The sequence below is a fragment of the Salmo salar genome, chromosome ssa14, assembly GCF_905237065.1.
Source record: "Salmo salar chromosome ssa14, Ssal_v3.1, whole genome shotgun sequence".
Lineage (NCBI taxonomy): Eukaryota > Metazoa > Chordata > Actinopteri > Salmoniformes > Salmonidae > Salmo > Salmo salar.
In genome coordinates this window covers 58173430-58199810 of record NC_059455.1, presented here as the reverse complement: position 1 = coordinate 58199810, position 26381 = coordinate 58173430, and the positions used below count along the sequence as shown (strand labels likewise).

Genomic DNA, 26381 nt, shown 5'->3' with positions numbered 1-26381 from the left:
TCACCTCTCTTTCTCAAAACCCATTGGATGAGAAAGCCAGAGGTCTCGCCCCTCTGGATCTTTCCTCCAATGGGTTTTGGGGAGGCGAGGAGAGAGGACCCGAGTAGTATGCTATTGAGATTCTCCCATTGAGACTGCCACGGTATAATTAGCATGAGGAATGGAACACGGATGGGAGCATTCAGTCATCTGCCATTTAAACAAAATACTTTTCATGGTTTGTACTTTGAACCAGGCAGCACACAAAGCATATTCATAAAGAAATAATCACATGAGACAACCATTTAAATCAACAATAACCTTTATCTTATATCTTTGCAACGTGACAAAATAAAAACACTAGAGTAGGAGAAAAGCAGTTTTTTGGGAAGGGGGACCATATGCAACACACAAGATCATTATAGGGAGTGGTCTTTACATTGAGACATGAAGACGTGAAGGGGAACAAAGGCCATGTTACAGCACTGTAGGTAGGTCAAGTTGCATGGCAAATGGCACACCATTTCCTATATAGTGCACTACCTTAGACCAGGGTCAAGTAGTTGGAGAGTTTGACAAGAGAGGTGAAGATTTTTTTTTTTAAGTGCAAGATGGTAGACAGAAAATGAAAAGGAAATAGACATGGTGATTATTATATATTCTTTTTTCAAGTAACAGATAGCTAAGGCACTTGCGAAACTAAAACATGCAAAACATACTTTGGTGTCCCATTTTATTAAAGCTTCAATAAACTTAATGACTTGAATCAGAAGCGTTACAAAGAAATTGAAAAGGACTCCTTTGCACTTGTGGACATAATGAAATAAATAGGAAATTAACTGTAGTGTAATTGTAAACCCCAATCATAATCCAATTCACTCAAATAAACACAGTATGACCTGGACGTTCATCTTTCTTTATATTGGGTCTACGCTGACCCATAAAGTGCATCTTTGGACGAATGGGCAGAAAAATACCGATTTGAATGAATGAATTCTCCTCCAGTCCTGTTGAATTAAGGGTTGGACTGGTTTGGGTAGGTTTCTGGTTGTCTGGACTTTAAAAAAATTAAACAAAATAAAACCCGATAACTAAAAAGTTATTTTGAAAACATTTAAAAAAATTATTATTTAAAGCCATGTGATTTCTGCTCCCCAAAGGCCATTGCATTTGGAGACCGGTGGAAACGAAAACAAATATTCACAACGCAAACCGAACCTCTCCAGCTTTTCTTTAGACAGTTAAAAACTTAATTAACCACCATCCCCCCCCCCCAACAACATTTAAACCAAGAACATTAACAACACTAGCACATAACAGGTTGAATAGGAATGCCATGGCAATAATTGTAGCGACTGCTCCACTACAATCCAATAACAAAATGGCAGGTGCAAAAAAAAAAAGATACATTTCCATTATCGCTACTGTATGCTTTAGTGGTCTGACATGGTGATTTGAACACTTACACAGACCTGTACCAAGCTGTGATCATTAAGAGAACCTCATTTCTCTAGGCAGTGTTCAGTGGTGGCGCACTTTTATTTGGTACGGGAGTCAGCGTGCTGAGAAGGCAGCGTTTGAACAGTCTAGCGATACTCCGAGCGTTAACCAAGCATGCAGGAAAGGAAAGCCCCGTGAACAATTAGTAATTGCGCTACCCATAACGCAGGATGGGGAAGCCGCGAGTAGGGCTAGGCACCTTATTGAACGATTAGCAATATAAGGTCTACAAATAGAGGGATGGATAGAAATAAAATAGGGAATAACAGTTGGTTGCTAAGGCACAGTTTTACCAAGCGTTTGGCTCTATTGCCATCTTTCCTGTACTCCCCATCCTCTTCCCTCCAACTAGTGTGATCTACAGAGCAGTGAAACCCATCCAGCCCATGTAAGGAGTGTGTCCGTGTGATCTTTAGCATTACTTGTGTATATATTATTCAGCTGTGTGTGTGTGTGTGTGTGTGTTTGTGGCCTTTCCACCAGCAATTCTGACTTACTGTGGCCTCTTGGACTAGGCCACATGGGAAAGTTATTCTTCACCATTGCAGACACATCCTCCTTGGTGTCTCTGTAACAAATCAATCCATTTTGCTGTGGTGGTGGTTGTTGTTAAGCATTGTGTGGCCATTGCCATTCTGTACAAAGCCATTTTTCGTTTTCTCATGGTCTTCTTCATCCCCGTCTGAATCAGTCTCTTCCCTGTCGCTCCTCTCATCTTCAACGATATCCTGATGGGAGAGAGAGTACATTTAAATGTATAATTTAGCAGATGCTCTCATCCAGAGCGACTTACAAATCAGTGAATTTAACTTAAGGTCGAGGATCCGACTTTTCTGGACCCCGCTTCCCGGCAACTGGGGGTCCCGGGGGTTCTGCGCATGTGTGGGATTCTTTACTTTGCGCACACTCTGCTCTACTCGTTTGTGTCAAATCGGAGGGCCAGTTGTCCGGACCTCTGGCAGTCTCTATGGGGGTGCCACAGGGTTCAATTCTCAGGCCGACTCTTTTCTCTGTATATATCAATGATGTCGCTCTTGCTGCAGGTGATTCTTTGATCCACCTCTACGCAGACGGCACCATTCTGTATTCATCTGGCCCTTCTTTGGACACTGTGTTAACAAACCTCCAAACGAGCTTCAACGCCATACAACACTTTCCGTGGCCTCCAACTGCTTTTAAATGCTAGTACAACTAAGTGCATGCTCTTCAACCGATTGCTGCCAGCACCCTCCCGCCCGACTAGCATCACTACTCTGGACGATTCTGACCTAGAATATGTGGACAACTGCAAATACCTAGGTGTCTGGTTAGACTGTAAACTCTCCTTCCAGACTCACATTAAGCATCTCCAATCCAAAATTAAATCTAGAATTGGCTTCCTATTTCGCAACAGTCTCCTTCACTCATGCCGCCAAACATACCCTCGTAAAACTGACTATCCTACCGATCCTCGACTTCAGCGATGTCATTTACAAAATAGCCCCCAACACTCTACTCAGACTACATCCAGTTTGCTATCACAGTGCCGTTCGTTTTATCACCAAAGCCCCATATACTACCCACCACTGCGACCTGTATGCTCTCGTTGGCTGCCCTCACTACATATCCGTCGCCAAACCCACTGGCTTCAGGTCATCTAAGTCTTTGCTAGGTAAAGCCCCACCTTATTTCAGCTCACTGGTCACCATAGCAACACCCACCCATAGCACGCGCTCCAGCAGGTATATTGCACTGGTCCTCCCCAAAGCCAACACTTCCTTTGGCTGCCTTTCCTTCCAGTTCTCTGCTGCCAATGACTGGAACGAATTGCAAATATCTCTGAAGCTGGAGTCTTATATCTCCCTCTTTAACTTTAAGCATCAGCTGTCAGAGCAGCTTATCGATCACTGTACCTGTACACAGCCAATCTGTAAATAGCACACCCAACTACCTCATCCCCATATTATTACTTACCCTCTTGCTCTTTTGCGACCCAGTATCTCTACTTGCACATCATCATCTGCACATCTATCACTCCAGTATTAGTGCTAAATTGGAATTATTTCGCCGCTGTGGCCTATTTATTGCCTTACCTCCCTACTCTTCTACATTTGCACACACTGTACATGGATTTTTCTGTTGTGTTATTGACTGTACGTTTGTTTATGTGTAACTCTGTGTTTGTTTTTGTCGCACTGCTTTGCTTTATCTTGGCCAGGTTGCAGTTGTAAATGAGAACTTGTTCTCAACTGGCCTACCTGGTTAAATAAAGGTGAAAGAAAAAAAGAAACTCCCTTCACATCAGTCAATCGTGAATGCTATTTCTTCACATTTACCAGTGAAACATCCATGCAGCATCTGCATACCAACCATTTGATTTCAAATCAGTTTCATGGGGATGTGCATTTAAATCTTCTTCAATTATATGCTACAGTTTCTAAGTAGCCTTTAACTCAAGATCTTAAGGCGTATCCCCGTGAAACTGATGAGGGTCATACTTACGAACATTAGAAACAGTTTAAATGTAAACGGTTTCTCAGTCTGAAAACGTGCATCAGCCAATTAAAATGTAGCTGGTCCCATCAGATAACATGGCACACGTTAGCCCTACGCTAACCTCACCAGATGACAGTGATCATTTCCTGGAACAAAATTCAGCGTCAGCCTAAAGATCTTAGAATTTTTTTTTTTTTTAAATAGGTCAACCTGGCCACCCAAGTTAAACCTATAAATTCAAGGTTTACTTTTGTTCTGTAACAAAATGTTGCGTGACAATATTGCATTGATGTATCATTGACAAGGCTACTAGCTACTAGTACTAACAGACAAAATGTTCATGTTTTTGCCCATTGGTTTCACAGATATCCAGGATTATACAACATGTAAGTTTATATTTGTACAATGAGTTCAAAATAGCCCTTGGAACAAGGTTTTATTTTTATTTTTTTTATAAAATGTTCCACTGGTCCTCGAGTCAAATAACACGTGACAAAGTAGATGATAAAAATGCACATAAAACGTTGTACATGTAAGTGTAGCCTACACGTCTATGTAATATAGCCTATAGTAGCAACAATTATTTATGTAGCAGTGCAAGTAGCCTGTGTGTCAGTTTGCAAGAAGGACTCCAAGAAGCTCCTCATAAAATGTCTTTGTAATCTTATTTACATGGTTTTGCCTGCACTTATTTTCTCTTCACAACACACTACCACAATTAGTGTAGGCTTACTATGTAGGCCTACATTTGAAGGGTAGCCTACAGTGTGCCACCCCGCCAAGCCCTGTGAAGTGAGTGACTTAGGCCTAGTATAAAAAATAAAATGTCCTAACAGCCTATTCGAGGAAAGAAGCAGGCTTGCTCTTGCTAATTGCCTTATGTAAAACAGGCCTACAGCATAGGCCAAATTAACTGTCGGGGGAGGTTGAGAGAAAATGCGTTGGTTGGATCTCTTTGGCCGGTAATGATAACATAGTTGCACAGGACAGACAGATGAGCACAGAGGAAAAAGAAGACCCAAAAGGAATTATATGGCCCCACCGAGGGGCCATATAATGGTTGTTCATCAACACAGTTGTTTTGAATTATGCACAGTGACCGAATCTTAGCGCAGGAGGTGTTGAACTGTAGCATAGCCTACCTTTGTTAGTTTCATTCAAAGCACAAATTGATTGGAGAAAAAAAGTTTTAAAAAAAGCGACCATTCACCCAATCATCCTAAGGTGGTGTTTCTTAAAGTATCGTTATACTATGCCATTAGTCAGTTATGTAGAATACTATCATTATGTGATCTTGCAGACATTGATTCAGATTTGATCTAACTTTATTAAAACTGGCACCAGTCGACAGAGTAGCTATGTTTTATAGGAGTGGAGCCTGCGCGTCGCACAAGCACAGAGGCTTCAGGACCTTTAGTTGTATGAAAGAACGGAGTGGCTGCGGATCCGATAACTTACAGCTAGAACCATTAGTTGCTACATCCATTCAATTATTTATATATACACTCATTGATTCTTGAAGAATATAACTTAGAAATGCCTCCTGAGCTTAGTTCAACTGTCATACCACAGAACCCTAAATATAAGCTTGCTTAACTCAAATGTTTGTAAAAATTGTAAAGGTAAAGAAACACTATATAGCCTCAAAACATGGTTAAAAACTACAATTTTGATATGGTCAGTCCTTACATCCATAGCTCTGTCTATGAAAGAGTGGTTGCATTACTCCAGGCCCATCCCTCAGCAATTACCAAAACAGACGTGGGATGACCGCTTTGTTATTGTTTCAATTAAGTTAGCAGGTAAGACAACCACATATCACAATCATTGAAAGTAAACGTTGAGTTTAAGTGGTGATGTGGAATTTCCAGGTACAGTTCGGTGATGAAAAGTGGAGCAGTGAGGCTTAGAAGAGTTGGACATTGGGGCGGTTTCCCAGACACAGATTAAGCCTCACCCCGAGGGGGATTACTACAAAGCAGGATCAATGAGTTAACCAGCTAACGTTGATAAACAACCAGAAATAACTTGATTTTATGATTCATTAATAAAGCTAAACTTAATGTGTTTTTTGGGAAGGGGGAGTCAATTAGACCATTTAATCTAATCCTTCTTTCAGGATATTTAGGATATTTAGTTAGCTGGCTAACTCATTGATCCTGCTTTGTAGTATACTCTTCAGCTAGACTTAAAAGCACTTTCAATGGAAATTCTCCATTGAGCTTGCTTTTTAGCCCTGAGGGGGGGTAGATCACAATTGAAGCAAGCTCTACTCAGGGTTTTCTAAAGCTGGCCAGCTTCAGAGCTTCACATTCTGGAGCACTTTACTTCGTACAGTGCCTTCAGAAAGTATTAACACTACTTGACTTTTTCCACATTTTGTTACAGCCTAATTTTAAATGGATTGAATTTAGATTGTGTAGGTCGGTGACACACACACACACACACACACAATACCCCATCATGTGAAATTGAAATATGTTTTTAGAATTGTTTTACTAAATAATAAAAAATGAGTCAATAAGTATTCAACCCCTTTGTCATGGCAAGCCTAAATAAGTTTAGGAGTAAGTTGACTAACAAGTCACATGTACTCATTCTGTGTGCAATAAGAGTTGAACATGTTTTTTGAATGACTACCTAATCTCTATACCCCACACATATAGATAATTGTAAGGTCCCTCAGTCGAGCAGACATTTCTAAACACAGATTCAACCACACAGAACAGAGAGGTTGTCCCTTGCCTCGCAAAGAAGGGCACCCATTGGTAGATGGCTAAAATAAATATCCCTTGAATATCCATTTGAGCATGGTGAAGTTATTAATTACACTTTCGATGGCGTATCAATACACCCAGTCACTAAAGATACAAGCGTCCTTCCTAACTCAGATGCAGGAGAGGAAGCAAACCGCTTTCACCATGAGGTCAATGACTTTAAAAAAGTTAGAGTTTAATGGCTGTGATAGAACTGAGGATGGGTCAACAACATTGTAGTTACTCCACAATACTAACCTAATTGACAGAGTTAAAAAAAAAAATCTTTATTTTAACAGGGAAAACAGACAGACCTGGATCTCTTTTACGGCTGTGCCCTGTGTAAACATGTTGACATGTACAGTTTTAGGCATACAGACAAGAACATTTCAAACATACAAAACAAAGACACAATTCAACAGAAACAATCACAGACAACATCATATTGATCCTCCATAACATTTTTAAAATGGGCAAGGGACACCAGAGTGTCTAACTTAAGTTGGATCTGCAGTTTGTTCCATAAATAAGGCGCAAAGGAACTAAAGGCAGTCCTACCCAACTCTGTGGAGACCGCAGGAGTCTAATGTAATCCACATCTGATCTGGTTTTAAAATTAGTATATCGAGTGGAAATGAATGATATATATGGAGGTAGTTTTAAAAGAAGCGCTTTATAAATAAACAAGAGAGCATGTTGCTCTCGCCTCACAGATAGAGAGGCCCAACCCACATGTTGATATAGGATACAGTGATGAGTTTTGTAACTATTGTTGGGTTATATTTTCTTAAACTAGTTGTGGTGCATAGCTTATGAATACATTAATGTCAAACATAACAGGTTTGTGCTGTGCTGATTGTGGAGCCGCTCAAGGACAGGTGTATGTGAGGAACTGGTAGAGTGGAAAATAACTGTAGCATAATAAAAAAGACTGTCCTTGGGTTGGCTGACTTTTGGGTGAAAAATACGAAGATAAGCTGGAAGACAACTACGCCTGGCAACAGTGATGCGCGAAGGGGCTGGGACCAGCCTGTGCAAGTCTAAACCACGCCCAGCCTCTACTCTGACAGGCCCGCTCTGAGCGGGAACTATCTCTGTCAGAGTATTAAAAAATAACTTTGTGTGTGAACAGTTAGTTCTCTGTTTGCCCTGCGAGGTGTTACAGTGAACCCGTATATACGAAGATTGCATTTACCATTTATCGCTTGACTAATTATATTGAATAAAAAAGCTGAGAATATATTCAGTGACTTAGTGTTAAATCCTGTTCTGATACCAGATTCGATTGACACAACCTAACACTATCACCCGTGATAAACCTGAATGCACAATGGTAAATAGCATCCAGTGGTTTTAATGTGTTTGCCGATGCATGCATATAGATAATATCACCATAATCTAAAACGGACATAAAAGTAGCCTGCACAATTTGTTTTCTATTTACGGAGGACAGACAAGCCCTGTTTCTGTAAAGGAAGCCCATCTTGAATTTGAGCTTTTTTTCCCATTCAGTTACATGTTTTTTAAAAGAAAGCCTATCATCTAACCATACCCCTAAGTATTTATATGAGTGAAAAGAAAGAAGCCTGTACAGAATAATATTCCAAAACATGCATCCTGTTTGCAACAGGGCACTAAAGTTAAACTGCCAAAAATGTGGCAAAGAAAACAACTTTATGTTCTGAATACAAAGCATTATGTTCGGGGCAAATTCAACACAACATCACTGAGTACACCACTTCACATTTTGAAGCATGGTGGCGGCTGCATCATGTTATGGGTATGCTTGCCATAGGCAAGGACTATAGAGGGTTTTTTTTACATGAAAAATAAACGGAATACAGCCATAAGCACAGGCAAATTCTTAAAAAGGAAAACCTTGCTCGGTCTGCTTTCCAACAGACACTGGGAGACAAATTCACCTTTCAGAAGGACAATAACCTAAAACACAAGGCCAAATATAATAGCTTACCAAGACGACATTGAATGTTCTTGAGACCTAGTTACCATTTTGACTTAAAACTACTTGAAAATCTATGGCAAGACTTAAACATGACTGTCTAGCAATGATCAACAACCAACTTGACAAAGCTTGAATAATTTAAAAAAGAGTAGCGCGCAAATATTGTACAATCCAGGTGTGGAATGCTCTTAGAGGCTTACCCAGAAAGACTCACAGCTTTAACCGCTGCCAAAGGTGATTCTAACATTTATTGCTTCAGGAGGTTGAATACTTGTCTAATGAAGATCTTTTTTTGTTTTACAAAAATAAGTGTTAGAATTATTTTTTCCCCGAGTATTGTGTACGTCACTGACATTTTCTTCTCTCAATTAAATCCATTTTAATCCCACCTTGTAACACAACAAAATGTGGGAAAAGTCAAGGGGTGTGAATATTTTCTGAAGGCGACAGGAGGGCTAGCTTGGAACTTCTGAAAATTGATTTTAAATAACTGATTCTAGCACTGAAAGATTCCAATAAGCGGCCAATTATTTCAGGTCCGGTACCATCGTTTTTCCACGGGTGTGAAAGATTCAGCAGGCTACTGGCATTACACACCTGGCTCCAAGATTACTGTAGCTCTGTTGGAAATCACTTTTATAGATAACTTCGACACCTTCTGGAAACAGAAGATGCTCCATCTTGGCTCCTGGACTCTGTCCATTCATTTCAAGGCTGCGCTGAGACAATGAATTATCAATGACCCAAGACCAGCTCAGTTAATCCCTACCATTGTGTCGCTGAGTTGTCATAATGCTGCAGCAAATGTACAATATCCCAGGGACATTGGCAGACACAATGCATGTCACTTAATTTATGTCCCTCTAACTGCCCCGAATGCCTCTTGACCATACAACTATTGTATGCAGTAATCATGTGCCTATGAACCAGAGTTATACTGTTTGCACTGAGGCAGTGTGCCCTAGTAGGAAGTCCACTGTGTGCAGCTCACTGTGCTCATCAGCTCAAACATAAATAACATGAGCATGTCTACTACTGATAAGCTTCCCAGTAAAGCAATAAAAACAAATCAAGGATCCCAGAAAAGTGCTAAAAATAGCCCAAATGAACATATGTAGCCTAAGAAACAAGGTTCATGAAATCAAAAACTTGCTAGTAACATATGACATTCAATTTCTAACTATCTCTGAAACTCACATTGATAATACCTTTGATACAGGGGTAGGAATACATGCTTATAACATCTACAGAAAAGTAGAAATGGCAACAGGGGCAGTGTTGCAGTCCATATTCAGGACCACATTCCTGTAAAGCTTAGAGGGGATCTCATGTTAAATACTGTTAAGTAATATGGATACAGGTTCATCTGCCTCACTTAAAGCCCAATCTTGTCAGAAGCTGCTATAGATCACCAAGTGCTAACAGTCAGTATCTGGATAATGTATGTGAAATGCATGTGATATCAGAGGCATATTTTCAGGGTGATATCAATATTGACTGGCTTTCATCAAGCTGCCCACTCAAGAAAAAGCTTCAAACTGTAACCACTGCCTACAACCTGGTTATCAGTCAACCAACCAGGATAGTTATAAACAGCACAGAAATGAAATCATTAACATGTATTGATCACATCTTTCCTAATGCTGAAGAAATTTGCTTTAAAGCAGTATCCAAATCCATCGGATGTAGTGATCACAATATAGTAGCCATATCTAGGAAAACAAAAGTTCTAAAGGCTGGCCTAATATAGTGTATAAGAGGTCATACAATACGTTTTGAAGTGATTCCTATGTTGATGATGTAATTCATATTTTCTGGTCTGGGGTCAGTAATGAGGAGCAACCAGACGCTGCACTTGACACATTTACGAAATTGCTTATTCCAGTTACTAATAAGCATGCACCCATAAAGAAAATGACTTACAGGCAACATCCGCACCGAGCTAAAGGCTAGGGCTGCCGCTTTCAAGGAGCGGGACAGTAATCCGGACACTTATAAGAAATCCTGCTATGCTCTCAGACGAGCAATCAAACAGGCAAAGCATCAATACAGGACTATGATTGAATCCTACAACACCTGCTCTGATGCTTATCAGATATGGCAGGGCTTGAAAAATATTACGGACTACAAAGGGAAACCCAGCCGCGAGCTGCCCAGTGACGTGAACCTACCAGACGAACAAAATGCTTTTTATGCTCGCTTCGAGGCAAGCAACACCGAAGCATGTATGAGAGCACCAGCTGTTCCAGACGACTGTGATAACCCTGATGTGAGCAAGACCTTTAAACAGGTCAACATTCACAAAGCCGCAGGGCCAGATGGATTACCAACTGGCAAGTGTCTTCAGACATTTTCAAACTCTCCCTGACCGAGTATGTAATACCTACATTACAAAACAGTCCACCATAGTCCCTGTGCCGAAGAAAGCGAAGGTAATCTGCCAAACTGCTTACCGCCCCATAGCACTCACATCAGTAGCCATGAAGTGCTTTGAAAAGTTGGTCTTGGCTCAACACCATCATGCCGGAAACCCTAGACCCACTCCAATTCGCATACCGCCCCAACAGATCCACAGATGACACATTCTCAAATCGCACTCCACACAGCCCTTTCCCACATGGACAAAAGGAACCCATTTTTTCTTCGAAATATATATATTTTATTTTTATTAACCTCAACATACTCTTCTGCAATCTGCCTCACCCAATGTGGTATGGATCTGCTATTTTCTTTACTTTGTACAGGAACCCCCAACAGAAGCTAGCCAGCTAACTAGCTTCTAGCTAGTAGTCAGCTAGCCACTGCTAGCGGTCATCAGCTACCTTTAGCCCGGACAACTCTTGCCAGTCTGCACAGCGCGATTCAAACCAGAGCAAATCTGACTTATTTTTCTCCATATCTCCGGATTCCTACCGCAAGCTCTGAACCTTTTCACCTGGATCATCGCAGCTAGCTAACTGCTATCCGAGTGGCCACTCCTGGCTAACGTCTCTATCCCGAAGCAAGAACCAACTAGCCTGGAGCTAGCCTTTGCTAAGCCCATCTCCCGGCTAGCCGAAGAGGTCCATCAGCTACTCCTTGGGCTACAATACATATTTTGCCAATTGGCCTGGTCCCCCGCCGACCCATCACGACTGGACTACCGACGTAATTCGACCGAGGGGGTTTTTCAACTGGCTCCTCTGTCGCGACGTCCCCCGAATGCCCATCTGCTAGCCGTGGCCTGCTAGCTGTCTAGAGCATATCGGACTGTTAGCTTAAGAGGCCCATCAGACAAATTCTTTGGGCACTATACCTATTTTGCCAACTGGCCTGGACCCTTTCACCACACGGAGCCCTGCTGATCCACGACGACTGGTCTGCCGATGTTACAACATGAGGGGGCTACTACGGACTTCTTCCGACACGACGTCCCTCTAAGGCCCTTCTGCTAGCTTGCTTGCCCCGGCCCACTAGCTGCCTGAATTGCCGTGTCTCTGGCCCGCCTGAGCCACTCACTGGACCCCTATGATCACTCGGCTATGCATGCCTCTCCCTAATGTCAATATGCCTTGTCCATTGCTGTTTTGGTTAGTAATTATTGCCGTATTCTACTGTAGAGCCTCTAGCCCTGCTCAATACGCCTTAGATAACCCTTTAGTTCCACCTCCCACACATGCGGTGACCTCACCTGGTTTAAATTATGTTTCTAGAGACAATATCTCTCATCGTCACTCAATGCATAGGTTTACCTCAACTGTATTCACATCTTACCATACCTTTGTCTGTACATTATGCCTTGAATCTATTCTACCGTGCCCAGAAACCGGCTCCTTTTACTCTCTGTTCCGAACGTACTAGACGACCAGTTCTTATAACCTTTAGCCGTACACTTTTCCTACTCCTCCTCTGTCCCTCTGGTGATGTAGAGGGTAATCCAGGCCCTGCAGTGCCTAGCTCCACTCCCACTCCCCAGGCGCTCTCATTTGTTGACTTCTGTAACCGTAAAAGCCTTGGTTTCATGCATGTTAACATTAGAATCATCCTCCCTAAGTTTGTTTTACTCACTGCCTTAGCACTCTGCCAACCCGGATGTCCTAGCCGTGTCTGAATCCTGGCTTAGGAAGACCACCAAAAACCCTGAAATTTCCATCCCTAACTATAACATTTTCCGACAAGATAGAACTGCCAAAGGGGGCGGAGTTGCAATCTACTGCAGAGATAGTCTGCAGAGTTCTGTCTTACTATCCAGGTCTGTGCCCAAACAATTTGAGCTTCTACTTTTAAAAATCCACCTTTCCAGAAACAAGTCTCTCACCGTTGCCGCTTGCTATAGACCCCCTTCTGCCCCCAGCTGTGCCCTGGACACCATATGTGAATTGATTGCCCCCCATCTACATTCAGAGCTTGTGCTGTTAGGTGACCTAAACTGGGACATGCTTAACACCCCGGCCATCCTACAATCTAAGCTAGATGCCCTCAATCTCACACAAATTATCAATGAACCTACCAGGTACAACCCCAAATCCGGAAACGGGGGCATCCTCATAGATATCATCCTAACCAACCTGCCCTCCAAATACACCTCAGGCCTTTCTAATCGACCTGGCCCGGGTATCCTGGAAGGATATTGACCTCATTCCGTCAGTAGAGGATGCCTGGTTATTCTTTAAAAGTGCTTTCCTCACCATTTTAAATAAGCACGCCCCGTTCAAAAAAAATGTAGAACCAGGAACAGATATAGCCCATGGTTCACTCCAGACCTGACTGCCCTTCACCAGCACAAAAACATCCTGTGGCGTACTGCATTAGCATTGAATAGCCCCCGCAATATGCAACTTTTCAGGGAAGTTAGGAACCAATATACACAGGCAGTTAGGAAAGCAAAGGCTAGCTTTTTCAAACAGACATTTGCACCCTGTAGTACAAACTCAAAAAAGTTCTGGGACACTGTATAATCGCGGCCAAAAGTTTTGAGAATGACACAAATATTAATTTTCACAAAGTCTGCTGCCTCAGTTCATGTGTGGGGTTGCTTCTCAGCCAAGGGAGTGGGCTCACTCACAATTTTGCCTAAGAACACAGCCATCAATAAAGAATGGTACCAACACATCCTCCGAGAGCTACTTCTCCCAACCATCCAGGAACAGTTTGGTGACGAACAATGCCTTTTCCAGCATGATGGAGCACCTTGCCATAAGGCAAAAGTGATAACTAAGTGGCTCGGGGAACAAAACATCGATATTTTGGGTCCATAACCAGGAAACTCCCCAGACCTTAATCCCATTGAGAACTTGTGGTCAATCCTTCTCAAGAGGCGGGTTGACAAACAAAACCCCACAAATTCTGACAAACTCCAAGCATTGGTTGTGCAAGAATGGGCTGCCATCAGTCAGGATGTGGCCCAGAAGTTAATTGACAGCATGCCAGGGCGGATTGCAGAGGTCTTGAAAAGAAGGGTCAACACTGCAAATATTGACTCTTTGCATCAACTTCATGACTAATTGTCAATAAAAGCCTTCAACACTTATGAAATGCTTGTAATTATACTTCAGTATTCCATAGTAACATCTGACAAAAATATCTAAAGACACTGAAGCAGCAAACTTTGTGGAAATTAAGATGTGTCATTCCCAAAACTTTTGGCCATGACTGTGGAGTCCATGGAGAATAAGAGCACCTCCTCCCAGCTGCCCACTGCACTGAGGCTAGGAAACACTGTCACCACCGATAAATCTGCGATAATTGAGAACTTCAATAAGCATTTTTCTACGGCTTTCCACCTGGCTACCCTTACACCGGTCAACAGCCCTGCGCCCCCCACAGCAACTTTCCCAAGCAACTTTCCCTCCCCCATTTCTCCTGCACCCAAATCCAGATAGCTGATGTTCTGAAAGAACTGCAAAATCTGGACCCCTACAAATCAGCCGGGCTAGACAATCTGGACCCTCTCTTTCTAAAATTACCAGCAGAAATTGTTGCAACCCCTATTACTAGCCTGTTCAACCTCTATCGTATCGTCTGAGATCCCCAAAGATTGGAAAGCTGCCGAGGTCATCCCCCTCTTCAAAAGGGGGAAACACTCTAGACCCAAACTGCTACAGGGCTATATCTATCCTACTCTGCCTTTCTAAGGTCTTCGAAAGCCAAGTTAACAAACAGATCACCGACCATTTCGAATCCCACCGCACCTTCTCCGCTATGCAAACTGGTTTCCGAGCTGGTCATGGGTGCACCTCAACCACGCTCAAGGTCCTAAATGATATCATAACCGCCATCGATAAGAGACAATACTGTGCAGCTGTATTCGTCGACCTGGCCAAGGGTTTCGACTCTGTCAATCACCACATTCTTATCGGCAGACTAAACAGCCTTGGTTTCTCAAATGACTGCCTCGCCTGGTTCACCAACTACTTCTCAGATAGAGTTCAGTGTGTCAAATCGGAGGGCCTGTTGTCCGGACCTCTGGCAGTCTCTATGAGGGTGCCACAAGGTTCAATCCTCAGGCCGACTCTTTTCTCTGTATACATCAATGATGTCACTCTTGCTGCTGGTGATTCTCTGATCCACCTCTACGCAGATGATACCATTCTGTATACTTCTGGCCCTTCTTTGTACACTTAACTAACCTCCAGACGAGCTTCAATGCCATAGAACTCTCCTTCCGTGGCCTCCAACTGCTCTTAAATGCAAGTAAAACTAAATGCATGCAATTCAACCGATCGCTGCCCACACCTGCCTGCCCATCCAGCATCACAACTCTGGATGGATCTGACCTAGAATATGTGGACAACTACAAATACCTAGGTGTCTGGTTAGACTGTAAACTCTCCTTCCAGACTCACATTAAGCATCTCCAATCCAAAATTAAATCTAGAATCGGCTTCCTATTTCGCAACAAAGCATCCTTCACTCATGCTGCCAAACATACCCTCGTAAAACTGACTATCCTACCGATCCTTGACTTTGGCGATGTCATTTACAAAATAGCCCCCAACAGTCTACTCAGCAAATTGGATGCAGTCTATCACAGTGCCATCCGTTTTGTCACGAAAGCCCCATATACTACCCACCACTGCAACCTGTATGCTCTCGTTGGCTGGCATTCGCTTCATATTCGTCACCAAACCCACTGGCTCCATGTCATCTATAAGTCTTTGCTAGGTAAAGCCCTGCCTTATCTCAGCTCACTGGTCACCATAGCAGCACGCGGTCCAGCAGGTATATTTCACTGGTCCTTCCCAAAGCCAATTCCTCCTTCGGCCGCCTTTCCTTCCAGTTCTCTGCTGCCTTTGACTGGAACGAACTGCAAAAATCACTGAAGCCGGATACTCATATCTCCCTCACTAGCTTTAAGCACCAGCTGTCAGATCAGCTCACAGATCACTGCACCTGTACATAGCCCACCCAACTACCTTATCCCCATGCTGTTATTTATTTTGCTCCTTTGCACCCCAGTATCTCTACTTGCACACTCATCTTCTGCACATCATTCACTCCAGTGTTTAATTGCTATAGTCATTATTTTGCCACTATGGCCTATTTATTGCCTTACCTCCCTTAGCCTACCTCATTTGCACACATTGTAAATAGACTTTTTCTATTGTATTATTGACTGTATGGTTGTTTATTCCATGTGTAACTCTGTGTTGTTTGTGTTGCACTGCTATGCTTTATCTTGCCCAGGTCGCAGTTGTAAATGAGAACTTGTTCTCAACTAGCCTACCTGGTTAAATAAAGGTGAAAAAAATAAAAATGCTGTTCATTGACTATAGCTCAGCGTTCATCACCGTAGTGCCCACAACGCTCATCACTAAGCTAAGGACCCCGGGACTAAACACCTCCCTCTGCAACTGGATCCTGGACTTCCTGACGGGCCGCCCCAGGTGGTAAAGGAAGGCAACAACACGTCTGCCACGCTGATCCTCAACACTGGGGACCCTCAGGGGTGCGTGCTTAGTCCCCTCCTGTACTCCCTTTCCACCCACAATTGCGTGGCCAAGCACGACTCCAACACCAGCGGTATGCCAGATCACCGACAAAGATGAGACGGCCATTGAGGAGGTCAGAGATCTGGCAGTGTGGTGCCAGGACAAAAACCTCTCCCTCAATGTGAGCAAAACAAAAGGAGCTGATCGTGGACTACAGGAAAGGAGGGCCGAACATGCCCCCATTAACATTGACGGGGCTGAAGTGGAATGGGTCGAGAGGTTCAAGTTCCTTGGTGTCCACATCACCAACGAACTATCACGGTCCAAACACACCAAGACAGTTATGAAGAGGGCACGACAACACCTTTTCCACCTCAAGAGACTGAAAAGATTTGGCATGGGTCCCCAGATCCTCAAAAAGTTCTACAGCTGCACCACCGGTTGCATCACCGCTTGGTATTGCAAGTGCTCGGCAAGTAGTACGTACGGCCTAGTAGTAGTACGTACGGCCCAGTACGTACGTCCCAGTACATCACTGGGGCCAAGCTTCCTGCCATCCAGAACCTCTATACCAGGCGGCGTCAGAGGAAGGCCCCCCCAAAAAATTGTCAAAGACTCCAGTCACTCAAGCCATAGACTGTTCTCTCTGCTACCGCCCGGCAAGCGGTACCGGAGTGCTAAGTCTAGGACCAAAAGGCTCCTTAACAGCTTCTACCCCCAAGCCGTAAGACTGCTGAACAATTCATCAAAATGGCCACCCGGACAATTTACATTGACCCTCCTTTGTTTTTAACACTGCTGCTACTCGCTGTTTGTCATCTATGCAGTCACTTTACAAATGACCTCGACTAATCTGTACCCCCACACATTAACTCGATACCCTCTGTGTATAGCATCGTTATTGTTGCCATTTTCTTGTGTTACCTTTTGATTGTATTCACTTAACCTTTTTTTTTTTTTACTTTAGTTTATTTTGTAAATATTTTCTTAACTATTTCTTCAACTGCATTGTTGGTTAAGGGCTTGTAAGTAAGCATTTCACGGTAAGGTTGTATTTGGCGCATGTGACAAATGAAATTGGATGGCAAGGAATAAGTTAGTCCTAAATATTTCAAAAACTAAAAGCACTGTATTTGGGACAAGTCATTCACTAAACCATAAACCTCAACTAAATCTTGTAATTAATAATGTGGAAATTGAGCAAGTTGAGGTGACTAAACTGCTTGGAGTAACCCTGAATTGTAAAACTGTCATGGTCAAAACATGTTGATACAACAGTAGCTAAGGTGGGGAGAAGTCTGTCTATAATATAAAAGTTCTGCCTTCTTAACAACACTATCAACAAGGCAGGTCCTACAGGCCCTAGTTTTGCCGCACATGGACTACTGTTCAGTCGTGTGTTCAGGTACCACAAAGACGGATTTAGGAAAATTGCAATTGGCTCAGAACAGGGCAGCACGGCTGGCACTTAAATGTACATGAGAGCTAACATTAATAATATGCATGTCAATCTCTCATGGCTCAAAGTGGAGGAGAGATTGACTTCATCACTACTTGTTTTTGTAAGAAGTGTTGACAAGCTGAATGTACCGAGATGTTTGTTTAAACTACTAGCACACAGCTTGGACACCCATGCATACCCAACAAGACATGCCACCAGAGGTCTCTTCACAACCCCCAATTCCAGAACAGACTATAGGAAGCGCACAGTACTACATGGAATTGTATTCCACATCAGGTAGCTGATGTAAGCAGTAGAAACAGATTTAAAAAACATTAAAAAATACATCTAGTGGAACAGCGGGGACTGTGAAGAGAGACACAGGTACAGACACACGCACATTGTAATATTGTTGTATGGTGGTATTATACATTGTAGATATGTAGTGCTGTAATAAACATTATATGATGTACTGTTTATCTTCTGTTTTATGTGTGATGTAAGTGTCATAATGTGTTTGGATCCCAGGAATAGTAACTGCTGCCTTGGGGATCCCAAATAAATACACAACCGTGTGCTTATTCCATATGAATTATACTGTATTTTAAAGAAGGATTAGGGAGGGGTCCTATACACAGATAGAGAATGCAACATAATTGGAAAATTAAAAAAAACTCACAGGGCTGAGCTTGTTTTATGCAGATGTGCATAGTGTAGTCCTAATTAAAACATGTACTCAGTCTGTCAGCTATTGTGTTTATTGATTAATTCCAGTTAATCATTTTGTATTTAAAAAGTGTAGGTAGCCTATATAAATATATAAACCAAATGTCATCCCATTCACACAAACAAATGGCCTATAAATACACAACGTTAATGCTTCGTTTTAACCTGCCCAGAGGGACAGGGCGCATAGTAGTCTAGACTATGCAGATGCTGTTGTTAGTAGCCTACAGTTGATCAGACAGAATCATTTTCTTGTTTCCATGCAACACAGCATGCCAGATTCCTGATGTTTAGGTGTATAGGCTGCTACCAGGGCTCTAAATTAAACATCTTCATTGGTAACACTGGTTCTCCCAACATGAAAAAGTTGGGAGCACCAGAAAATGTGTTTTTTTAAAAGAGCGACTGCCCCTAAAAAAAAAAACTAAACTCTTTGAAAACGGCCTATGGCTTCGATATGAGTCAAACATTTAATCTGGTGTCAAAATTTACTACAACAAAGTGTAAATAGGATAATTTTGGTCAAAAAGTCTCGTCCAAAACAGAGTTTAGAACCGCAGTGCGTCACAACGAGTAAATTAAGGTTGGGTTTGGATTACAATTATGTCAACAAATCATGCTCCCTTATGCTAAGCTCTACGTGCAAATCGCCCCCAAAGCCCACTTTGCTTCCCTTCATTGAATGGGACACCGTGGTTTCAACGCCCCCAACGCATTCAAAGGATCAAGGCCATGAAACTGAAAAGACCTTTACAGATTGACCATGCAATGTATACTTCCAGCAGGATGCACAGCCAACAACTATGGTGTGCATGCCCTGCCGAAGGACCCGATCATGCGGAATAGGTGGGTCCCCAATGGTGGTGAGTACACCAGTAAATAGACCATAGACTGGTTATGCATATTTTTATAATCATTATCTTGATCGCTAGCATAGCCGACTTTAGCTAGCTAGCTACCAACTAGTTAGCTAGCTAGCATACCTCAATACAACTTTATTTCTCAAGCTATGTTTATAGTTGAGGGATGATGACAATCGTTGACCCTGATTTTCTGTTAGATAAAGTGCAGTTGGGTGCTAGGCTGATCCCCTGGTCATGAACGGATGCCAGGACCTACCAGAAAGGCGCAAAGGTGGGTATAATAACATGTCTAGCAATGGTTTAATAACCTCGAAAAATCATTCCATTCACTGTTCACTTGCCATTTTCACAGCTTGTCAGGCAAGATCTCAGAATAAAAGTGTTATGCGACAAAGTACCCTTGTGACTCCTCCACTATTGTTGCCAGTCTCCCTGGACTCTTATGAAAAGGACACGCCATCATGAGGCCTCTGATAGCGACCCGAGTTACTGCCCTGATGACACAGACGGCGTCACCAAGAACGACAGGTAATGTGTGTCATGTATAAAGTTGTATTCAAAAATACCTGGCTGACAAACTAGTAGGCTAATTCCCTAGCCAAGCAGATACATCTAGTAGAGTCATTTTTGTTGTGAAGTGCATTAGCAAAAAGCGTTGTCCTTTCTTTAGAACAAAACGCAATTTACCACTTGTGTATTATAACAACCCATCACCACCTCCTCATATAATCATTGCATGCTGCAGTCGTTCTAGAAATATCCAGTTTGTAGCCGAACACGCAGCATACAGAAGACCAGCAAGTGGGCACTCATCAGCACCCTCAGTAGTCAATATTGCGCTGGTAATATGAGTCAGATCTTTTGACCTAGCTGGGCTAGAAGCAAATCGGTTTTTGCTGATAGTCATGGTGCGGCCATGACTATTGTATCTGCACACGCTTGTTTCTCTAGGGCACTTAGAAACAACAGTACTAAGCGAAGCCTTATAACAATAAATATCTGGGAGATTTTTTTCGCTAGTCGCACAGTGGTCTCAAATTAAAACTTGTGGTCGCACAGCAAAATATTTGATCACACTTTATAGACACTCGCAAGACAGTTACGTAAGAGTTTTTACTTGTGTTTGTTGGGAGTGATGCGTTATCACGCTTGCTAAATAAATACCGAAGGAAAGTGTAGAACGCGCCTTGAGCATCGTGCCTGGTCGGCGCAACTTGCGATTTCCGTGAATCTGATTGGTCAAAACACGCAAAGAGCCTGCAGCAGCACTCCGATGTGAAGGACAGAGAAATTGTGCACGAGTTGCATTGATATTTTAAACAAAATCAAGTGATGTGGTGCTGCCACATCTGATTGTAAAGTTCTGTGGCAAATGCCGCCTCGCAACTTGTTTTCGGGTGGCCCTGGATAGGAGTGGAACAAAAAGGTACTTGTGCATTGATAAGCACACCAAAGACGGCATTAACGATAAGTAGTAAAATAAAGACGGCACTTCAACAAGCCTATTTCACACCATAGCCTGCTGAATTTGCAAGATCCATCTTATTTCATTTTGATTTCAGCACAAAGGAAAATGTTGCACTGACTCGCCAATGGATTGATGTGTCAGCATTGTCTCAATGAAGAGTTTGGCATTCGACTACAAAAAGAGTAAAAGACGAAAAAAAAAAAAAGAACAAAAAAAGGAAGAACGGGATGCACAGAAATAGCGAACATAGAACAGGTCTACCGCTTCTTAGACTTGCTTTCAATGAGAATGGCAGATCTATAACACACATTACTATGTGAATTTGGTCAGGTCACCCAAAAAGCTACATATTGCAGCTTTAAGTCTTACACAAGTTTAACTGTGCGTGAAGTTTCAAATGGATTCCGTCATTTCTAAATGTGTAATGTGATAAAAAAAATAAAATAATGTATTTTAACTAACAAAAAAAACATTGACTTAAATCAGTCGTCCTCAAATATAGGGGATGATGACGCAATCTTTCTGAGAGTTAGCCTGCACGGGAGTAGGTTCGTTCTGAAGGATTTGTTTCCATAGAAATGTATCTGGTACCAGCTATCCCGAGTCAAACTCAGAATTTACCAAAGTTACCAAGCTAACTCCTCAAACCACGCATGTAGTATAGGGCTCTGGACTAGGCTCGATCTGTGTCCAGGAAACCACCCTATTTGTATTTATTATGGATCCCCATTAGCTGCTGCCAAAGCAGCAGCTACTCTTCCTGGGGTCCAGCAAAATTCAGGCAGTTTATACAATTTTAAAAACATTACATTCACAGATTGCACAACGCACTGTGTGCCGTCAGGCCCCTACTCCACCACTACCACATATCTACAGTACTAAATCCATATGTATGTATAGTGTGTATGTTATCGTGTGTGTGTGCCAATGTTTGTGTTGCTTCACAGTCCCCGCTGTTCCATAAGGTGTTTTTTAAATCTAATTTTCCTGCTTCAGTTACTTGAATTGGAAGAGAGTTCCATGTAGTCATGGTTCTATGTAGTACTCTTTGCCTCCCACAGGACTTGGGGACTGTGAAGAGACCTCTTGTGGCATGTCTTGTTGGGTATGCATGGGTGTCTGAGCTGTGTGCCAGTAGTTTAGACAGACAGCTCAGTGCATTCAACATGTCAATACCTCTCATAAATAAAAGTAGTGATGAAGTCAATCTCTCCTCCACTTTGAGCCAGGAGAGATTGACATGCATATTATTAATATTAGCTCTCTGTGTACATCCAAGGGCCAGCCGTACTGCCCTGTTCTGAGCTAATAGCAATTTTCCTGTCCTTTTTTGTGGCACCTGACCACATGACTGAACAGTAGTCAAGGTCTGACAAAACAAGGCACGTCCTACAGGCCCAAGTTGATAGTGTTGTTAAGAAGGCAGAGCATCGGTTTATTATAGACAGACTTCTCCCCATCTTAGCTACTACTGCATCAATATGTTTTGACCATGACAGTTTACATTCCAGGGTTACTCCAAGCAGTTAAATCACCTCAACTTGCTCAATTTCCACATTATTTATTACAAGATTTAGTTGAGGTTTATGGTTTAGTGAGTGTTTAGGTTTGTGAATACGTACGTTTCCAGGCAGGAACTTGATGGCCATGCGCAGGATGAGGCCAGCCCAGAAGATGTGCAGACACTGCAGCACAAACAACAGCCCATTGAAGAAGTAGAACCCAAAGAAAGGGGGATAGATGGTCAATGGGTACACCCACGTAGTATGTATGATCCTGGTGGGAAAAAACAGACAGATCCAGTCAATACAGATCTACATTAGCAGTCGAACGCATTTTGGCAACGACTTATGTAAATCCCTAGAATGCATTGCCTCCTGTACAATTGATAATTGAAAAATGCCAGAAAAAAATACTTTACACTAAGTTATGGGAGCTTTAGACATATGGAGGCAGTTTCCCAGACACAGATTCAGCCTACTACTGGACTAAAAAGCAAGCTCAATGGAAAAGCTCAGTTGAAAATACTTTTTAGTCCAGGATTAGGCTTAATGTGTCCGGGAAACCCTCCCCTAGGATGCAGAGAAGTGTCATGCAATATCCGAGCGTCTTACCAGAAAGGGAGTATGACAAGGCGTGTAAGGATGAACACGGCTGCAAACAGAATGAAGATGTAGTTGCAGGTCTTTCTCCATTCTGCATAGTTGAACATCTTTGCTGACTAAAAGGAACAACAGAAAGGGAGAAAAAAAAATGTGCTATTCAGTTGCCATTTCCTATATTCTCCTCTGGATGGCAGGCTCAACACTATGACCAGTTCTGCGAGAGTAGAAATGATTTAAGCACCATTTATGACTATAATACAATTGTAATGGCCTTGACTGTCCACATAATAATAACATTCCTCTATACTTATTATGGAATGACTATCGTTTCTTTAGGATTGTAATGGTGACATTGTATTGTAGGAGTAATAAGATTGGGTATGGGGGGGGGGGTTGTACCTCCAGTAGGTAGTCTGAGGCATCGTGCACCAGCATGATCAAAGTCCCGGCACGGATGTAGTTGACCAACCATGAAAAACTGATCAGCAGAATAGTGGCTACATGGTGAACAATCTGCTCCTTAAAATCCTGGAAGAGAGAAAGGGGGGAGTTTGTCAGTTATGCAAATGTTGTGTTTACTTTGTGCACTGAACATCAGCTTCAGTCATAACGGAGGAGGGGGTAGTTGTTCACTTTAAAATCTTGCCGAAATGTGTTCTAGTTCTGATGGATTTGGCATCAGGGTCATCACATTCCTCACTCGCAACTTGATTATCAAGTGTATTTTGGATGCGTTGTTCTGAACTACAGTTATTTTAAAATTAGAGCTTATACACTGCTGAATATCAGCAAAATGTTCATAGCTTCAAATATCTGTAGGGACACCTCTAAGCTACTGTTGGACGCCTTGTTCCACCACTTATTGATTAATGACGGTGTAACAGTGTGTGCATACCGATTCATCCAGTACTCACAAATGAGTGACAGTAGGCAGGTTCATTGACCCAGGTTTATTCGATTAAAACTGTCGCAAAAAAAAAAAAAAAAACGTTGCGACATGTACAATGGAAACGCCATATATAGGAGAAATGTTCTAAAGATAGACAAAATGTTTCTGTTCAACGGGTGGATTCTTTGTGACAAATGATGGAATCTGTGTTTTTCAAATAAATTATGATTGCCGAATAACTTAAGGTAGGCCTACGCAGGGCAAGTTACATCACATAACTATAAAGCTCCACTCCACATTTAATTCTAAATGCCTATTGTTATCAACAACAACAAAAATTCCAACTACAAAACTACAGTCAGGATTGTCTTGACTTTCATGAATGCCTGTATTGCTTCGCCTTGTTTTTCTAGTTGGTTGGAAGCAAGTTTCACCAGCCAATTATTTCAGCTCTAAAAGGAGTGCAAGTTTCACCATGGCACGGACCGTGTTGGCACATGAGAATTATTTGAATATGGCAAATTGCATTCTAGCAATGCTGGCTTTTGCAGGCTACCTGAGACATGAAACGGATAGGTGGGAAGGCATACAGCCTGTCGCCAATTTATTAATGTGCAATTTGCCTAAATTGATCATGGAAACACTTCAACCACTTCATTTTTATTCAACACATTTTTTGGGGGGTGTGACGACATTACATCCAGCTGTTTTTATTGACAAAAGAGACGGTTCAATGGAAACGCACCGTAGCAGGCAATTGTAGAATGTATTTTCTATGAAACCTTTTTAAAATGTCGACAACTTAATGGAAACATAGCTAATGCGTGCATGTATCCATGTGTACTTCCCTACTTACAACTGAACTAAAGTGTCACCCTAGCCATAAGCTTGAGGCGAGCAAAAAACTAACAAGCCCAATTTGGAGTTCCACAGCAATTACAGCTAACGTAACGACACAAAAGTTCTGCCAACCAAGTCTCTGAAACCATTGTTTTGGATCAGCCCTATTCATTCCTTGTATCTGTCAAATCAACCGACAAATTTCAGTCTTGTCTGCTGACTGTGTGAAGAGTTGCCACTTTCCATTGGGGCTCACCAGCTGTAAAATAAATACGGCTGGAGAACATGGTCAATCAGTCTCCACTGTGATACCTTTCCACAATGTGCCGGTCACACATTAACCCTGTGGCGGATGAATCAGAATTAGTTGGGTAACATAGATAATTAAGATGTCTTATCTGCATAATATGCTTATGTGATATACTTGTTAATAGAATGTATCCCTTTGGACTCTGGTGTTGGCAGTTGCACTTCTTCCCTCAGCTGGGGCTCAGTCACTTGGGGCCCAGAGAGGGGAGAGGTCAGGCTCATCTTTTATATGTCTCTGGTGCTATGCAGAATATCAGAAAGGGAAGAGGACAGGATGGAACATTGTCTTCATATGTGAATGTGTCTTTACCTATTCTTAAACCATGTGAAGGGATGGCGTGATTAATGGGGAACCAATTACTTGTCTCCACAATGTCTGTGCGCAAGTCACTCCCTCCTTTGGCATTGGGGGGGAGGTGTATGGCAGTGTATGAAACCATTGTATCTCCTCTCTGATGTTGCACTTATCCTGGGATAGTGTATGACCTAGAGGCTCACTCCCCTCAGTGAGCTTGTCCAGGAGAGGGGTCAAGAAAGGGTTTTACTTGAGATGGGAGTATCTAGAGTTGACAATTGATATATGCCAGCTGTTTCTGTTCTATACTGTACCAGGAAGAGACGGTTCCAGTTTGGAGTAGGAGGGCCAGACACTGGTCTATACAATGAAAACTGTTGACACAGCAGATGCTGTCTGCTATGTATTATAGGCATCTTTCATACAAATCTTAACCTTGTGACCATGCTATGTATCTGTTGTTCGTCATATAGGTTGAGAGGGGTGTAACTTGGCTATAAAAAGATCTTTGTACTTTTGTGTTGTCACTTTCAATGGTTCATTAGAAATGGTGCATCATTGAAAGTCAATGCTATTGCAAAGCACTTATTATTAAAGATGTAGTTTAAGTATAACTCTGACTGGTGTGTGAAGTTTGTTTCTCCTCATTTGGTTAAAAAAAAATTTGCCACCACAACCCACAGATGCCCGAGACCAGCGTTTCCCAAACTCGGTCCTCGGGACCCAAATAGGTTTTGGTTTTTACCCTAACACTACATAGATGATTCGAAGCTTAATGACTAGTTGATTATTTGAATCAGCTGTGTAGTGCTAGGGCAAAAAAACAAAACGTGCACAGAGTTTGGGAAACCCTGTCCTAGAC

At 42.3% G+C, this 26381-nt stretch overlaps 1 protein-coding gene and 1 long non-coding RNA gene across 3 annotated transcripts in view; one reads left to right on the top strand and one right to left on the bottom strand.

Moving 5' to 3' along the window:
- Positions 1-283: 283 nt before the first annotated feature.
- The window catches only part of cers2a (ceramide synthase 2a), a 45266-nt gene continuing 19168 nt past the window's right edge, over positions 284-26381 (bottom strand). For both annotated transcript variants that reach the window (XM_014142064.2, XM_014142063.2), the window contains exons 8-11: positions 23586-23714; positions 23196-23302; positions 22704-22857; positions 284-2207 (exon numbers count right to left, since the gene is read on the bottom strand). In XM_014142064.2, the coding sequence (XP_013997539.1) occupies positions 2058-2207; positions 22704-22857; positions 23196-23302; positions 23586-23714 (540 nt within the window). In that variant the 3' untranslated portion in view covers positions 284-2057. The remainder of the gene's footprint in view (positions 2208-22703; positions 22858-23195; positions 23303-23585; positions 23715-26381) is intronic.
- On the top strand, positions 19514-20437 carry LOC123726739 (uncharacterized). Its single transcript, XR_006758862.1, has 3 exons — positions 19514-19596; positions 19811-19884; positions 20041-20437. It is a non-coding gene; the product is annotated as an uncharacterized lncRNA (long non-coding RNA).